The 18330-nt window shown below is 45.2% G+C and overlaps 1 protein-coding gene across 1 annotated transcript; it reads left to right on the top strand.

Moving 5' to 3' along the window:
• The first annotated feature begins 1033 nt into the window (after positions 1-1033).
• On the top strand, positions 1034-14712 carry WDR61 (WD repeat domain 61). The gene is made up of 11 exons (XM_029066285.1): positions 1034-1241; positions 3082-3128; positions 3234-3261; positions 4351-4456; positions 5361-5533; positions 6087-6235; positions 7077-7170; positions 8332-8425; positions 9190-9282; positions 12547-12625; positions 14391-14712. Exons 2-11 carry the CDS (start codon positions 3117-3119, stop codon positions 14478-14480), a joined length of 918 nt encoding a protein of 305 aa, XP_028922118.1. The 5' UTR covers positions 1034-1241; positions 3082-3116; the 3' UTR covers positions 14481-14712.
• Positions 14713-18330: the final 3618 nt, after the last annotated feature.

The following is an 18330-nucleotide window of genomic DNA, read 5'->3' as shown; positions in this document are numbered from 1 at the left end:
CTTGGAACAGTGCTTCACACAGAGTAAGCGCTTAACAAATACCAACATCATTATTATTATTATTATTATTATTGTCAAGTTGACCTCCGTCTTAATCCCCATTTTACAGGTGAGGGAACTGGGGCATAGAGAAGATAAGTCACTTGCCCAATGTCACAGAGCTGACAAGTGGCAGAGCTGGGATTCAAACTGCTTTGCACATAGTGAGTGCTCAATAAATATGAATGGATGAATGAATGGATGGAGGGATGGATGAATAAATGGATGGAGGGATGGATGGATAAATGGATGGAGGGATGGAGGGATGGATGGGTGGATGGATGGATAGATGGATGGATGGATGGATGATGATGTTGGTATTTGTTAAGCGCTTACTATGTGCCGAGCACTGTTCTAAGCGCTGGGGTAGACACAGGGGAATGAGGATGTCCCACGTGGGGCTCACAGTCTTCATCCCCATTTTACAGATGAGTTAACTGAGGCACCGAGAAGTTAAGCGACTTGCCCACAGTCACCCAGCTGACAGGGGGCCGAGGCGGGATTCGAACCCATGACCTCTGACTCCAAAGCCCGTGCTCTTTCCACTGAGCCACGCTGCTTCTCTAGAATGGATGGATGGGTGGGTGGGTGGATGGATGGATAAATGGATATGGACGGACGGATAGATGGATGGATGGATGGATGAAGAAATGAATGAGAATAAACCCCGCCCTCGATTTTACAATCCAGGTGGAGAGCCCGAAGCCGAAGAGTACTACAGGTGGAAGTAACTGGCAATGCGGGCGGCGGATGTGTTCGTTCATTACCGCATTGGACCTCCCCAAGCGTTGAGCGCAGCGCCCCGCGCCCCGTCGGCACTCAAAGACCCCGACCGAATGAGTGAGTGAAGGCGGGCGGAGGCCCGGCAGCGCCCTCTAGGGCGGCCGCGGGAGGAAGGGCGGGCGCGGCGGGCCGATCTAGCCGCCCGACTCGCTGGTTCCCGGGCTGACGTCATCAGCGTGCGCCGCCCAGGGCCTGCGACGGGGCCCGCGGCCGGGAGGGCCCGGACCCTGAGGAGGCCGCTCGCGACGCCGGACCCCCGCACCCCCGGACCCCCGGACCCCCGCACAAAAACCTTCCCTCTGGGGCCCTTTGCATTTCCCCCCTTTTATTCCCCCTCCCCCCTCCCTCGCCACTTCTCTCCTTTGCCTCGGTTCCTCCATTTCTCCTCGCGGCTCCCCTCCCCCTCAGGACTGCCCACGGTAAGCGCTTAACAGAGAAGAATCATGTCGGTATTTGCTGAGCGCTCACTCGGTGCCGAGCACTGTTCTAAGCGCTGGGGGAGATCCAGGGTCATCGGGTGCTCCCACGTGAGGCTCCCAGTCTTCATCCCCATTTTCCAGATGAGGGAACTGAGGCCCAGAGAAGGGAAGTGACTTGACCACGGTCGCCCAGCTGACGGGGGGCAGAGCCGGGATTCGAACCCGTGACTTCTGACTCCCAAGCCCGGGCTCTTTCCACTGAGCCATGCCATCATCATCATAGAGCTCTGGAGTCAGAGGTCATGGGTTCGAATCCCGCCTCGGCCCCCTGTCAGCTGGGTGACTGTGGGCAAGTCACTTCTCTGGGCCTCAGTTCCCTCATCTGCAAAATGGAGATTAACTGGGAGCCTCACGTGGGACCACCTGATGACCCTGTTATCTCCCCCAGCGTTTAGAACAGTGCTCTGCACATAGTAAGCACTTAATAAATACCAACATTATTGTTATTATTATTATTAATTATGATTATAAACTCGTGGCCCCCACCCCCAACTCAACTCTTCCAAGCGCTCAGTAGGGAGAGGGCAATGGGTGCCACTGATAATAATATTGGTATTTGTTAAGCGCTTACTATGTGCAGAGCACTGTTCTAAGCGCTGGGGTAGATCCAGGGTCATCAGGTTGTCCCACGTGAGGCTCACAGTTTTAATCCCCATTTTACAGATGAGGTAACAGAGGCACCGAGAAGTGAAGTGACTTGCCCAGGGTCACCCAGCAGACAAGCAGCGGAGCCAGGATTAGAACCCACGACCTCTGACTCCCAAGCCCGGGCTCTTTCCACCGAGCCACGCTGCTTCTCTCTTGTCACTTGTCTGCTGTGTGACCTTGGGCAAGCCACTTCACTTCTCTGGGCCTCAGTGACCTCATCTATAAAATGGGGATTGAGACTGTGAGCCCCATATCGGACAACCTGATTACCTGGTATCCACCCCAGCGGTTAGAAAAGTGCTTGGCACATAGTAAGCGCTTAACAAATACCGTAATCATCATCATCACCTTGGGCAAGTCACTTCTTTGGGCCTCAGTGACCTCTTCTCTAAAATGGGGAGGGATTAAGACTGAGCCCCATGAGAGACAGGGACTGTGTCCAACCCTATTTGCTTGTATCCACCTCAGCGCTTAGTACAGTGCCTAGCACATTCATCCATCCATCGGTCGTATTTGTGGAGCGCTGACTGCAGAGCAAGCACGTGACATATGCCTAGCAAATACTGCAATTATTATTATTATTAGTCTACGTGAACCCACCCTCGAGTTTACAATCCAGAGGGAGGGACAGAAGTTGAAGAGTATTACAGGTGGGAGTAATTGGGTATGCGGCAGGGAATGTGTTCGTGTATTACTGCATTGTACCTTCCCAAGCGCTTAGTACAATGCTATGCGCACAGAAGCAGTGTGCCTCAGTGAAAAGAGCACGGGCTTGGCAGTCAGAGGTCGTGGGTTCGAATCCCAGCTCTGCCACTTGTCAGCTGTGTGACTGTGGGCAAGCCACTTCACTTCTCTGGGCCTCAGTGACCTCATCTGTAAAACAGAGATGAAGACTGTGAGCCTCACGTGGGACAACCTGATTGCCCTGTATCTCCCCCGCGCTTAGTGCTCTGCACATAGTAAGCGCTTAACAAATACCAACATTATTATTATTATTATTAATAATTACGGTGACTGGCCGAGTGATTAAGAGCTGTGCGTAAATGCCGACCCCTCAGTGTAGCTTGACAGAGCGAATGCCCCTTAGTTGCCTCTTCACCCTCCTGCTCAAGATTGGATGTTGTTTCCACAGAGCTGTCCCATGAGCGTTGACCTCGCGTTAAGGAAATGAGCAACCAGGTAAGGGAGGAACGATGATGGGGAGGGGGGGATGCAGACCGCGTTAGATGTTTGTAACGCTGGTCATCGATGTAACGTGGCGACCCTTTTTTCCCTTCTTTTCAGTACAGTATACTCTTCAAACAGGAGCAAGGTAAGGAACTTTTCCAAAGCCCACCTGTCTCAGAATCGTTTCTGGATCATGTGGGTAAACCAAAGATTTGGGAATATTTAAAATTCCTAGTTTCAGAGGCGTGTCCCCTCGCCCCACAACCCTGTTCATCATCAGTAGTATTTACTGAGCGCTTACTGGGTGCTGAGCATGGTACTAAGCGGTTGGGAGAGTACAGTACAACAGTTAATAGACGTGTTATCTGGAGAGAAGCAGCGTGGCTCAGCGTAAAGAGCCCGGGCTTGGGAGTCAGAGGTCATGGGTTCGAATCCTGACTCTGCCGCTTGTCAGCTGTGTGACGTTGGGCAAGTCACTTAACTTCTCTGTGCCTCAGTTACCTCATCTGTAAAATGGGGATTAAAACTGTGATCTCCATGTGGGACAACCTGATTACCCTGTATCTACTCCAGCGCTTAGAACAGTGCTCTACACATAGTAAGCACTTAACAAATACCAACAAATACCCACGATGAGTTTACAGTCTATGGGGGAGACAGACATTAACATGAACATTGTCAAGGGCCCTATGTTTCTGTGTGATCAGCAGAACAGCAAGCTAGCCATTTAAATTCTGCCCCAAAAGATATTTTAGCACTATTTTTCAAGTTTGGTAGATTTTTCTCAGTTTTGAATTAGGTACATTTTTCCTAATAATAATCCTAATGATGATGGTATTGATTAAGCGCTCACCAAGCGTCAAGCAAACTCTGTTCTAAGCGCTGGGGGGGGATACAAACTAATCCAAGGTTGGACACAGACCCTGCCCCACATGGGGCTCATAGTCTTAATCCCCATTTTACAGATGAGGTAACTGAGGCACAGAGAAGTGAAGTGACTTGCCCAAGGTCACATAGCAGACAAGTGGTGGAGCCAGGTTTAGAACCTTGGTTCCTCTTATTCCCGGGCCCGTGCTCTATCCACTAGGCCATACTGCTTCCCATACTCCTTCCTGCCAGTATTGGTGGGATTTCAGTAACAGTTGAAGTCGAGGTAACCCCATTACTTTAAAATGAATTTGTAAAATTCATTAAAGTGTAAAGAAATGACCTTAAAATATGTCTGTCATTCTAGCCCACGATGATGCCATCTGGTCTGTGGCTTGGGGGAAGAATAAAAAGGATGGTTCCGAGACAGTTATCTCAGGTTCCTTGGATGATCTAGTGAAAGTGTGGAAATGGTAAGTAAAATGGTAAAATTCCCCCCCCCTTATTTAGACCGAGGGCCGCATGAGGATCAGAGACTGTATTTGATGTAACTTGTATCTACCCCAGTGCTTAGAACAGTGGTTGATACGCAGTAAGTCATTAACAAATAGAATAGTATATATTTTTTTAAATGTTCACTTGGCATTAGGTTCGCATACTCCAAAGCAAGCACCTTTGATTTAAAAGTCTTTAAGAAAAGCCCCGAAGCTCAAACTTGAAAATTCTTGTGTTAAGTCTTGGATTTCCCTTTCTCCAATTTGCTGGAGCACTTAATTTTCAGTCACTTATTTAATAATAAAAAATAATCTGTCACCTTTGAAGCCCTGAGCCTTGATTTTCTCACATTCCGATGCTTCCGAGCACAGGTGATGACCGAAGAAGCAAAATCTTATTTTCTGGTTCAAAACACCGAAGTATTTAGTTCCTTGTTATCGTTTCGTTGATTCTGATTCTTTGCATTTTCTTTCCGATCTCCCCCGTTTTAAAAAGAAACCTTTTTGAAATTTGCTTCAATTTAGAGTTAGAAACATGCAACTCACATTCCTTCGTGTGAGTACGTGGAAAATGTTTCGCCTTACATGAAAATCGTGTCCATGTCTCATGAATTGAGATGTAGAGGGGAGAAGTGAGGGAGATCGGATGATTAATCCCTAAATTTTAGAATCAGAGATGGCGATCACGTGGTTCCCCCAAGCATCCTGTTGACAAGAGACTGCAGAGCTGAACTGACCCATTGGATCGATCGATCGATCGATCGACCCAAGGAGGGCACTGCTGACGTTCTTAGAGAATTCCAGAAATCGGGATGAGTTTTTGCTAGATTAAGCGTGGCGTCAATCGGGAAACTAACTATTTCCCTTTACCTCTCTTTTGAAGGAATGAGGAGAAACTAGAATTACAGTGGAATTTGGAGGGTCATCAACTGGGTGTGGTATCAGTAGATATATGTCACACAGGTGCCATTGCTGCATCTAGCTCCCTAGATGCTCATATCCGCCTTTGGGATCTAGAAAACGGCAAGCAGATTAAGTCGATAGATGCCGGACCCGGTAAGAGTCATATTGCTTCGATAGATCACTGTCCATTTCTGATTAGGAAATGATATTCCTATTGTACTCGCGAATAGCGGGTTTTAGTGAAGAGCTATGTCCACCTTTTCATTTGATTTTGTTTTTAAAAATGTTCCGTGACCCCCTTTTCCTTCAGTTTGGTGGTATTTGAAGACAATTGGTGTCTGTCCCTGTGGTGGGTCAAAATGAGATCCCTTTTGCCCTCCCCTTCCCCCGCTGGGTTGGAAATGGGACCGAAGGTCTTCAGGGTTTCCCGAAGTCCTGAGTCCCCAGAAAAGGACAGGTGTGTCCGTGTCCTGTTTCTGATCCATCGCATTCTTTTTTCTTTTTAGTTGTCGAAAAACGTATCTTGTGCCAAAGTCAAATTTTTGACTTTCCGCTTTTGTTCTGTATCAGGTTCCTAGTCCGTGTCATTTTCATTTCACTTTGAAAGGTGGGCACAGTTTGAGGCCTTTCCTGCATATAAATAAATCATGACATTCTTTTGTATTAGGGGAAATAATGGATGATCGTGATTTCCTCTCTGTTTCAGTTGATGCCTGGTCCCTGGCCTTTTCACCTGACTCCCAGTTTCTAGCAACGGGGAGCCACGTGGGAAAAGTAAACATTTTTGGCGTGGAGACTGGGAAAAAGGAATATTCCTTGGACACAAGAGGAAAATTCATCCTTAGTATTGCATATGTAAGAATCACATTTAAGCTTGTATCTTCAGAAAACTGCAAATTCGAACTTTTCAACCTGGGCTTGATGGAAGCAGCAGCCTCAACTTTTCATTTATCCCGATCCTGGTGTTTTTGCTTATTTATTTTTATGGTATTTATGCACTTAATAATAATGTTGGTATTTGTTAAGCGCTTACTAGCTGCCAAGCACTGTTCTAAGCGCTGGGGGAGATACAGGGTAATCAGGTTGTCCCACATGGGGCTCACACACTTTTAATCCCCATTTTACAGATGAGGGAACTGAGGCACAGAGAAGTTAAGTGACTTGCCCACAGTCACACAGCTGACAAGTGGCAGAGCCGGGAGTCGAACTCATGACCCCTGACTCCGAAGCCCAGGCTCTTTCCACTGAGCCACACTGCTTCTCATAGGAACTGGCACTTGCTATGTGCCAGTTACTCTAGTAAGCATGGGAGAAGGTAGAAGCTATTCACGTTGGATGCGGTTCGTGTCCCACATGGGGCTCACAGTATTACTCCCCGTTTTACAGATGAGGTAACTGAGGCACAGAGAAGTTAAGTGACTTGCCTAAGGTCACAGAGCAGACAAGTGGCGGAGCTGGAATTAGAACCCAGGTCCTTCTGATTTCCAGGCCCGGGCTTCTGTCCACTAGGCCGTGCTCCTTCCATCATTGCTGTTGTCTGGGTGGTCAGAAGGCCAGGATGCCCGGTCCCAGGGAGGGCAGACAGCAGGGTGTATTTTAACCCCAAACCAGGGATTTTTAAGGGCACTTTATTGAATTTTGCTGTTTTCAAATCTAGAGTTGCACAAATGCTGTCATGTATTTTTACTCACCACAGAGTCCAGATGGAAAATATTTGGCAAGTGGAGCCATTGATGGGATTATCAATATTTTTGATATTGCAACTGGCAAACTCCTGCATACCCTGGAAGGTATGTAGAGCAGAACATCTGGGTCAGCTGTCTTACAGTTAGCCTGATCAGCACTTTTTTATCATGGACCTTTAGACGATTGAGGTTTGAATTTGAAAATGAGATGCAAACTCGACAGTTATGCCAGATGTTTGGTCAAAAACCATTTGATCCATTCAGTTTTGTGCCTAAACGCAGCGTTCTGCAACTGTCAGCTTAGCTCATCAGCCAAATGAAATGACCATTGCCCATCTTCTTTAGGTTTACCTGTTTATAATTTGCCTTTTTTCAATGCTTTCTTCCCCCCTGCTGCATTTGATAATTACGCTCTGACCAAGCCCTCCTTTCCTTCCACTCCCTTTTGTGGCATCCTGATTTGCACCCTTTATTCACCCCACCCCCAAGCCCCACAGTACTTATATATATATATATCTATAATTTATATAAATGTCTGTCTCCCCCTCTGGACTGTAAGCTCATTATGGGCAGGGAATGTGTGTGTTTATTATTATATTTTACTTTCCCAAGCCCTTAGTATAGTGCCCTGCACACAGTAAGCACTCAAAAAGATTGACTAACATAGTATTAAGGAAAGCAGCCTACTGATTAACTTTTATTTTTGAGCCCTTTCCCGAGTGTAGTGTAAATTATCAAATTTTTTAAAACCATCTGAAAAGCAATCACAATGACATTGATCCAGTTTTTTCTATCACATCTCAATTGTATTTTTGTTATATGTTACAGTAGGGCCGATTATCACTAGGTTTTGCTACAATTTGCAACAAAAGCAACAAAAAAAATGCATCCAATTAGATGTGATAAACATTATCCTCTTCGTTTGCAGTCCTGTCATCTTCCCCCAATTCCTCGCTCCCCATCAGCGGTGTATAGTGAGGTTAGAAGCTAAATAATAGATTGGTGCGGGCGTGAAATTTCCATAAGTAACAGACAAAAATCAAAATATGACCAAGGAGGTCTTTCAAATGGGAAATTACTTTTCTCAGTTTTGGGTGAGAGATTGGTGGGTGGGGGGTGGCCGGTAGATTCTCGTTCTTGCTGGGTTAGATGGAGCCCCACAAACACACTTAGCTGCCACAAAGGGATATTGCCAAGCTGAAAATCCTTTTTAAGTAGGTCATTTTTTTAAAAATCAAATTTAACTGTGGCTTTTCTGAATTTTAGGCCACGCTATGCCTATTCGTTCTTTGACCTTTTCTCCGGATTCTCAGTTGCTCGTCACCGCTTCAGATGATGGCTATATAAAGATTTATGATGTGTAAGTTGCTGTTCACCTCTAACGTGATTTAAACAGTCAGTTTAAAAATAGTGGGATTTATTGGTTCATCATTAGCGATAGGTTGGATTGTGCTATTTTAGGATCCTGGTTGCAGCTACGAAGGGTGCCCAGAGATATTTAAAATACTTGTTTTGTAACACTGTAGAATGCCAAAGATCCTGGGTTCTAATCTGATGGAAATCCAACCCCAGCTTCTACAAACTGGAAGTTAGTTTCTTTGGCAGGGCTGGGTAGGAAAGTGGTCACTCACTCTGGTTGCTTGCGTTAGATTAAAATATGCCGCCTTTTAGAGCTGTTGTGTGTTTGTCGTTGGCTTGTCCTTACGGGATACCTCCCCCGAGAATTTCTAGGCCTGTAATTGTGTTTATTCCACCTTCGTATCAGGAAAACAAGTTGAGTGTTCCAGAATGACTCTGGGTTAGGGACAGAGCCAGATAATAGAACTCAAGAGTCTTGCTTTCAGAGATAGCGGGTTACCCCATAAAACATTCCCTCCCAACTAGGAGGGGCAGCTTGTGAAATATGGAAGACTGACTAAATCCATTCTGGGGCAACCGATAGCATTCGGGTGGCAAGAGGTGTAAAAATTCTCCTTGCCCAACCTGCAGGAGACAGTGGGACAAAACCCTGCTTCAAAAAGATCAAAACGTGTCCAGCCCGTCCCATTTTAAAATGACTTGTTGTGTATTTGAAATGCATTTCCATTCCATTTAAACCCAGACAATGTGCTTCTCTTCTAACAGGCAGCATGCAAACTTGGCAGGTACATTAAGTGGGCACGCGTCATGGGTGTTAAATGTGGCGTTCTGTCCTGATGACACCCACTTTGTTTCCAGGTAATCAAAATTCTTAATTATTTTTAAAATGTCAGGAAGAGAAGGCTGCTCAGTCTCCTTAGCACTGGGGAGAGTACAGTATGGCAGTACAAGTCACATTCCCTGCCCACAGTGAGCCTTCAGTCTAGAGGGGGAGATGGAAATTAATATAAATCAATTTGGGCTATGTACATAAGTGCTGTGGGGCTGGGAGGGGGAATGAATAAAGGGAGCAGGGCTGGGTGACCCAGAAGGGAATGGAAGGAAAAAGTCAGGGAAGGCCTCTTGGAGGAGATGTCTCTTCACTAAGGCTTTGAAGAGAGAGGGGATAATACTGTCAGACATTAAGAAGGAGGCATTCCAGGCCAGAGGCAGGACGTGGGTGAGAGGTTGGCAGCAAGGTAGATGAGTTCGAGGAACAGTGAGTAGGTTGGCATTAGAGGAGCAAAGTGTGCGGGCTGGGTTGTAATAGGAAAGTATCAAGGTGAGGTAAGACAGGGTAAGATGACCGAGTACTTTAAAGGTGATGGTAAAGAATTTCTGTTTGATGTGGAGGTGGATGGGCAACCCCTGGAGGTTCTTGAGGAGTGGGGAAACATGGCCTGAAGATTTCTGTAGAAAAATGATCCGGGCAGCAGAGTGAAGCGTGGACTGAAATGGGGAGAGACAGGAGGCAGGGAAATCAGCAAGGGGGCTTATAAGGAAATCAAAGCAGGATAAGAGAAGTGCTTGGATTCACATGGCAGCAGTTTGGATGGAGAGGAAAGGAAAGATTTTAGTGATATAGGGGAGGTTGATCCAACAGGATTTAGTGATGGGTTGAATGTGTGAGTTGAATGAAAGAGAGGAGTCAAGGACGATGCCAAGGTTATGGGCTTGTGAGACAGAAAGGACGGTGTTGCATCCTACAATGATGGGAAATTCAGGGGGAGGACAGGGTTTGGATGGGAAGATAAGGAGTTCTATTTTTGACCTGTTAAGTATGAGGTGATGGCAGGACATCCAGGTAGAGATGTCTTGAAGGCAGGAGGAAATGTGAGGAGAGAGAGAGAGATATCTGTATATCAAGGCTGGAGATGTAGATTTAGGAATCCTCCGCATAGAGATGGTAGTTGAAGCTATGGGAGCAAATGAGTTCTCCAAGGGAGTGGGTGTAGATGGGGAATAGCAGGAGTCCCAGACCTGAACCTTGAGGGACCCCCACAGTTGAGGGGTTGGAGACAGAGGAAGAGCCCGCAAAGGAGACTGAAAATGAACGGCCAGAGAGATAGGAGGAGAACCAGGAGAGGAAGGTGTCAGTGAAGCCAAGTTTAGATAGTGTTTCCAGGAGAAGGGAGTGGTCTGCAGTGTTGAAGGCAGCCGAGAGGCCGAGGAGGATTAGGATGGAGTAGAGGACGTTGGATTTGGCGAGATCGTTTGTGACATTTGAGAGGGTGGTTTTTATGGAGTGAAAGGGACGGAAGCCAGATTGGAGGGGCGGTCAAGGAGAGAATTGGAGGAGAGGAACTTGAGACAGTGGCTGTGGACAGACCACTCAAGGAGTTTAGAGAGGAATGGTAGGAGAGAGATGGGGCCATAATTGGAGGGAGCCCTGGGGTCAGTGGAGGTTTTTTTACGATAGGGGAGAAATGGGCTTGTGTGAAAGTAATGGGGAAGAAGCATTGGAGAGTGAACAGTTGAAGAGGGAGGTTAGGGAGGGAAGAAGGAAGGTGGTAAGTGTTTTGGTAAGGTGTGAAGAGATGGGGTTAGAGGTACCCCTGGAGGGGGTGGATTTTAGAGAAGGCAGGAGATCTCGACTTGAGATACTGCTGGGAGAGATGGGAGAGTTGAAGGGGGGGCAGGAGGAGGAGGGAAGGACTGGGGAGGAGCAGAAGAGATTTTAGGGAGATCGTGCCTGATAGTTTCGATTTTCTCAACAAAGTAGGTGGCCAGGTCAGTAGGGATAAGTTATAAGGGAGACAGAGGTTTGAGGAGGGAGTTGAATGACTGGAACAACTGGTGAGGGCAATGGGCGTGAGTGTCAGTTCGGATGGAGGAATAATTTTCGAAAAGAGGGCAGAGTTAAAGCACGTAAGGATAAACTTGAAGTGGACGAGTTGGCCCGATATCTAGATTTCTGCCAGCAGCGCTCTGCGGCTCTTGCACGGGAGCGAAGGAAGCGGACTGTTGGGGGGGATCCAGGGCTGTGGGGTAGTGGTACGAGATCGACGAAGGGATAGGATAGCGAGTGAGTTGTCTTGTAGAGAGGGTGCTGTTGAGAGTGTCCATTTGGTCATCGAGGTAAGGTAGTTTGGGTATGGAGGCTCAATGAGGAATGATGAGTTGAGAAAATTGGATGGGGTCTAAAGATCGGGGGTCTCCGTGAGGAAACAGCACAGATTTGTGCGGTGGAGGTGTGTGGGAGGGAAGGCAGGTGGGAAGGTTGTGGTCAAATAGAGGGGTATCAGAGTTGGTGAGGGTAGAGATTGTGCAGTGGCTAGAGATGATGAGATCAAATGTGTGTCCAAGTTGGTCAGTGGGTGAAGCGCGGTGAAACAGGCGTTCAGGTGGAGTTGAAGAGTGATAGAAAGAGGGTCGTCAGGAATGTCTGTTTGGATTTTATATTTTTTAAATGTCCTCTGTGTGTAGAGTACTGTTCTAGGCACTAGGGTAGATACCAATGAATTGGTCAGACCCAGCCCCTGCTGCACGGGGGGCTTAGAATCTAAGTGGAAGAGGACAGAAAACAGAGGGAAAGGAAAGGTTGTAAATAGAGATCTCCTCGGGAACCAAACAGTCCAGGCCCCAGCCCTTGGCTACAAACAGCGCGCTGTTTGTTTTTGCAAGGGTGGGGCCTGAGGGCTACTTCAGGCTTGGGGCAGCCCCCAGGAAACTCCCGCAACTTGGGGTGGTGGCTTTGAGATCCTCTTCCCTCTCTGCCCCCAGGTTGGAAATAGGACATCTGGGTTGAACACAGCCATGTCAGCCCTGGGCTCTTTCCCAGCTGCTGCCTGGAGCTGGGGACGGCGGGGGATCCAAGCTAAATCTTCTTCCGGTTTTACCCCAGGGTGGACAGTTGTCCTGTCAACTTCTTATAAGTCAGGAACATATTGAATTTGGAGAGATCCACAACTCAGTTTGATTCGTTTATTGGTCAGTTAAGGTGGTATTTTTCTTGAGGACATGATTATGCATCATGTAAAAAATTGTTAAATGGTTTTTAAAGCTGGAAGTTTTAGAAAGCCGATGGAAATTGCTTTCTTAGTGAATTATCTTGATAGCTTCTGAACCGTTTTTGCTTTCCAGTTCATCTGACAAAAGTGTAAAGGTCTGGGATGCTGGAACAAGGACTTGTGTTCATACATTTTTTGACCACCAGGATCAGGTACTGTAAAAGTGGTTTATAGAGTGTCTTTTCGTGCGTTTTAACTCTTGGAAAACTTTTGGAACCATAGTTGACATTGATGTCTGTGAATATTCCAAAAAAGGAAGTTTTGAATTTATATTATGTCACGCTTTGCTCCTCACTCCGTTGATGTAATCTCTTTCCAACGATCCCAAGGTAACAGAAACAAACAAAGATGCCTATGGACTGATTTTAGAAAACTTTTAGTTCTAACTTTGGTCTAGATATTTGATAGACAAATCTAACCTCCCATATTTCTTCCTTAATAGCTGAGGAAGGGGAGGAGAAACGTACATATCCTAAGATTTTCTTTTTTTAAGAAGTCAATTTTAAAGTAGGCCAAGTATTTTTAATTAAAGGTGCTAGAGAAATGAAGCAATAACAATTTCAATGTTTTCGGTAAGTACTGAATAAATATTAAATGTGAAACATGGCAGAGCTTGGAAATAAATGCACTTGCTTTCATAAATCATCGTAAGGGTCTCTTGGAAATTTATTTTTTGTGGTGAAAAATCCTGTTTTGGATTTTAGGGGATTTATTGCATTCTGATTAAACAAACACTTTCTCATTCCAATTGAGATTAACCTTTAATGACTACTGTTGGTGTCTGTCCATGCTTTTATTGCAGTTTAATATTCAAATAAATTATTACTAATTGTGTTGCAAGATTTTCACTACTGACAACCCATGAAAAGCTCTAAGGGCTTTCATTTTATTAAAAAAATAAATCATTATAGACAGCTGCCATCAGAGGTCACTTTTCTTCAGTCCCTTGCTTTGTTCGTTATTTTAAAACAGTGTAGAATCTAATTCTACACTGCTGTTAGGATTTCCAAAATGCCCAGCGAAGACCCTAACCAAACTGCTTAAACCCATTTACTAAAGGCCTTAAAATCCATTTCACAATCTCATAAAAGAGTTACTTTGTAACCTCTGTCCTGTTCTTAGACTGCGAACCCTTGTGGGATCTGATTATCTTGTATCTACCCCGGTGCTCTGTACAAATGCTTGGCATATAGTAAGTGCTTAAATACCCCAGTTATTATTATCATTATTGCCCGGCGATTTGTCCTGGAATGGATTCACTGGGCAGGGTAGAGGGGGAGTGGAAGTTGCTCATTTGTGCAGAGGTAGATGAGTGAGAAATTGCTAACTCAATATACCTGAGACCAGACACTTCAGGTAACTACACTAGCCTTTTCAAGAGTTGATTGTATACATGGGAAAATACTGCCCTTGCCTCATAGAATGTTTTGGTAAAAAATAAATGTGAGGATGGAGGGAAGGTTAAGGATGTTAATTTTATATGAGGTGACCCAAAAGGATATTGTCAGAGTATAATCTCCTTGGAAACCATTAATTTAAAAATCAAAAACCCATCTCACACTCTTCCAGAAATGTCACTGTTCCTTTTAAATAGCAAAGGAGGTGTTTGTTATGTTGCTAGTGTTTACAGACACAGGGTGCTGGAGAAAAGAGGTGAAGCAAGCTGTGTTTTGCAAAGCAACTTGATAGAGCTGGCCTTTATTCAGCCTGTTGTTGTGGAGAGAGTTAAGGGTCCCGTGCCCTCCCCACATTTGTAGGGAAAAGAATGATTGAGATCAACTACCATTACTTGTGGGTCACCTTTTGTCCCCATAATTCTTCCTGTTCTGGTCCAGTGTTTAGAAAGTGTTATTTTTAAGATGTTTGTCGTAAGCTGAAAAAAATAAAAATGGCTAAACTCTTTGCTCTTATTTCTAGGTCTGGGGAGTGAAATACAATGGAAATGGTTCCAAAATTGTGTCCGTTGGAGACGATCAGGAAATACATATCTATGATTGTCCAATTTAAATGCCTAAACCTTGGCTAGTACCGCAAAAAAATTCCAGATTTTTGGGATCATACCCTGTCTGTCTCTTTGTTTAACAAAAGGAGGGATACCTAGTCTTGCATTGTAGCAGAGGCTTTGGATATTTTGGATACAATAGAGGTATGCATAAATGTATATGTATTTGTCATTTTAAGTTTGTCATGGGAAACCCCTTTCATCCTTTTAATAAATGAAAGCTATAAATACAAAGAATTGGGGCTGTATTTTTTGCTCAGATTGTAGATTTACAAAACAGTTTCTCTGTTGAAACTATTCAAATGACTGTGGGGTGGCTCCCATTTTTCCCCACCATGTTTAAGAAAAAATTGACAAACTGCTGTGTCTGAACATTTTCATTAAGGATGTAAATGGTCTGCAGTACTCAAAATTAATACAGTGTAACAGACCATGTTAGTCTGTAGGTAAGACAAGTGTTTCTATATCAGTGGAAAAGTTGTATCTATTTATGTAATATTTTCCTTTTTTCTAAGTTTTTTGTTGGTTGTTTTTTTTTTAATCCCAATCTTAAACTCATGAAACTACTGGAAACTGTGGCTTACACTGGTCAAGTTATTGAATGAATTTTGGAACTTTGAACTTTAGGGAAGCAGCATGGCCTACTGGAGAAAGCACAAGCCTAGGAGTCAGAGGGTGTGGATTCTAATCCCAGGTCTGCCACTAGACTACTGTGTGACCTTGGGTAAATCACTTAACTCTTCTAGCCTCCATTTACTCATCTGCACAATGGGGATTCAATACCTGTTCTCCCTCCTAGACTGTGAGTACCTTGTGGATCAGGGCCTGCATCTGACCTGACTACCCCAGCCTTTAGAACAGTGTTTGATACATAATAAGTGCTTAATAAGCGCCATTAAAACAAATTAAAATTAAAAAATTTCAAAAAATCACAGCTTTTACAAGTGAATTAGGTTAATCACAAAAATATCAGTCATTTAAGCATTTTTTTGAAACAAACAGGTCGTACATAGCAAATGAAGAAAAATTTGGACACTGGAATGATGAGGGCTTTAAAATGAAGTAAAAACCCAGAAGGAATACTCAATTCTGCATTAACATGGCTTTTCACTACAAAGTGGGCCTAGAATATTGTTCGGGAATTAGGAAATGTTCATCAGTCATGTGACCCTGTTAGGTTATGTTGAGCTGCAGTGTTGGAAGAAGTAAATGCAATTTTAGACCTTGGGTTTCTTTAATCAGGAGGTTTATAAGGAGAACTAGGGATAGGGAAGCAGCGTGGCTCACTGGAAAGAGCCCGGGCTTTGGAGTCAGGTCATGGGTTCAAATCCCAGCTTTGCCACTTGTCAGCTGTGTGACAGTGGGCAAGTCACTTCACTTCTCTGTGCCTCAGTTCTCTCATCTGTAAAATGGGGATTAAGACTGTGAGCCTCACGTGGGACAATCTGATTACCCTGTATCTACCCCAGCGCTTAGAACAGTGCTCTGCACATAGCACGTACCAAATACCAACATTATTATTATTATACTTTAATACAGGATTCTATTGATCCATATCAATTCCCAGTTACACTTTTATTAAAGCTGACGTTCAGTTCCTGAATCAGCTCTGATCCCTCAGGTCTTTAATGACAGCACTTGGATCTTAGCCAGTCTTTCCCCATCCTAAATCTGGGGTTATTGTCTTTAAATGCATTAGCTTGCATTTGTTCCTTTTGAATTTCCTCCTGTTTCAAAACACCATTGTTCCAGTTTGTGGGACGTCCCGTGGAATTATATTCCTGCTTTATGCAAGTGTAATAGCTCCATTCAATCGGGGATCATATGTGAACTTGATGAGCACACTTGCAAGATATCAAATAGGGCCATATCCTGTGGTATGCTATTCGATACCCACTGCTCACCTTCAACCCACGCTGACACTGAACCAGGTCAACGGTAACATTGTCAGGGACCGCTTCTACCAACTCTCCCGTATTGTACTTTCTCACACTCTTAATACAGGCTGCACTAGACTGTAAGCTCATTGTGGACAGGGAATGTCTGTTATACTCTCCCATGTGTTTAGAAATAGTAACGATGGCTCTTGTTAAATGCTTACTTGGTGCCAGGCCCTGTATTTAAGCGCTGGGGTGGGTACAAGGAAATCGGGTTGGACACAGTCCCTGTTCCGCACAGGGCTCACAGTCTCAATCCCCATTTTACAATTGAGGTCACAGGCTTGGAGAATTGACTCGCCCAAGGTCACGTAGACAAGGGGCAGAGCTGGGATTAGAACCCAGGACCTTCTGACCCTGAGTCCCGTGCTCTGTCATGCTGCAAACGGTCAGTAAATACAACTGAATGAATGAAATACCCACTAAGTGCTCAGTGAATGCCATTTACTTGATTGTCAAGATAGTGTTTTCTTAGCTCTCCAAGGAGCTTTTCATGTAAGCTAGAATCCAATCTTGCCGATGTCTAAAGAGATTGCAACTACTGCTTATCCTTTGCTCATGTCTGTCACTAGTTTGATGACGGGTAAAAACTCAGTGTTGAAACTTCAGGCCCAAGACCCTGCACAGCAAGAATTGATTTTCATGCTGGTGGTTTGGGCATCAGTTGCCCTCTCTCATCCCTGTCATGTACCGTCTAAGACAGCAGCATGTGAGGAGGCAGGCAGAAACATAAGTCCTGTGCATAAGTCCAGGGCTCATTTTATGGCCAAAACAAGTGCCGCAAGGTGCCGCTTGGCACAGCGCCATGAAGTCAAAGGCAGTTGCCTCGGTTGACGCCTTACTCTCTGCTAGCCAAATTGGCCAGCTATTTTTTAGGATTCCTTCCGGGCCCGTCCAGTCTGTCAAGGTGATTCTTCCCTCGAATAGCTTCAATCCTGCTGGCAGTCTCAATAAGCAGAAACAGTGTGGTTTAGTGGGTAGAGCACGGGCCTCCGAGTCACAGGGACCTGGCTTCGGATCCTGGCTCTACCACTTGTCTGTTGCGTGTCCTTGGGTAAGTCACTTCATTTCTCTGCGCCTCACTTACCTCAACTGTAAAATGAGGATTAAGACCGTGATCCCGATGTGAGAGAGGGACTGTGTCCAACCTCATTATCTTGTATCTACCCAGTGCTTAGTTCAGTGCCTGACGTGGTACGTTTTGAACAGGTACCATTAAGAAAAAAACACAAACCAAACGAAAACAAACCCCCCCCCCAAACCGCTGCTCTTTCCACCAAACCAAAGCAGGGCAACGATTGACATAGAGTTGAAATTGGTTTGATAATTGGCTCTTTGGTTGCTTCCTTTAAGCAGCGTGGCTCAGAGAAGCAGCGTGGTTCACTGGAAAGAGCATGGGCTTTGGAGTCAGAGGTCATGGGTTCAAACCCCGGCTCTGCCACTTGCCAGCTGTGTGACTTTGGGCAAGTCACTTAACTTCTCGGTGCCTCAGTTCCCTCATCTGTAAAATGGGGATTAAGACTGTGAGCCCCACGTGGGACAACCTGATTCCCCTGTGTCTACCCCAGCGCTTAGAACAGTGCTCGGCACATAGTAAGCGCTTAACAAATACCAACATTATTATTATTATTAAAGATTAAGTTCTCCCTTTCCCCACCTCTGGTCTCAATTTGGAATGTTTTTAAGTTAAGTCATCGATCTTTGTTGTGTACTGCATTTGAATGGAACTCACAAGATGCTGAGTTTGTCTCCCCTCCCGAACCTAGGCAGAGAGCAACATGGGCTAATGGAAGGATTTCAGGCCCAGGAGTCAGAAGACCTGGGTTTTAATCCTAATTCTGCCATTTGCCTGCTGGGTGAAGTCACTTCTGTAAAATGGGGATTAAAACTGTGGGCACTGTGTGCAGCAGAGATTTTC

Source organism: Ornithorhynchus anatinus, chromosome 5 (assembly GCF_004115215.2).
Source record: "Ornithorhynchus anatinus isolate Pmale09 chromosome 5, mOrnAna1.pri.v4, whole genome shotgun sequence".
Classification (NCBI taxonomy): Eukaryota; Metazoa; Chordata; class Mammalia; order Monotremata; family Ornithorhynchidae; genus Ornithorhynchus; species Ornithorhynchus anatinus.
Note: the sequence above shows the minus strand (reverse complement) of the source record. Positions and strands in the feature narration are given on the sequence as shown.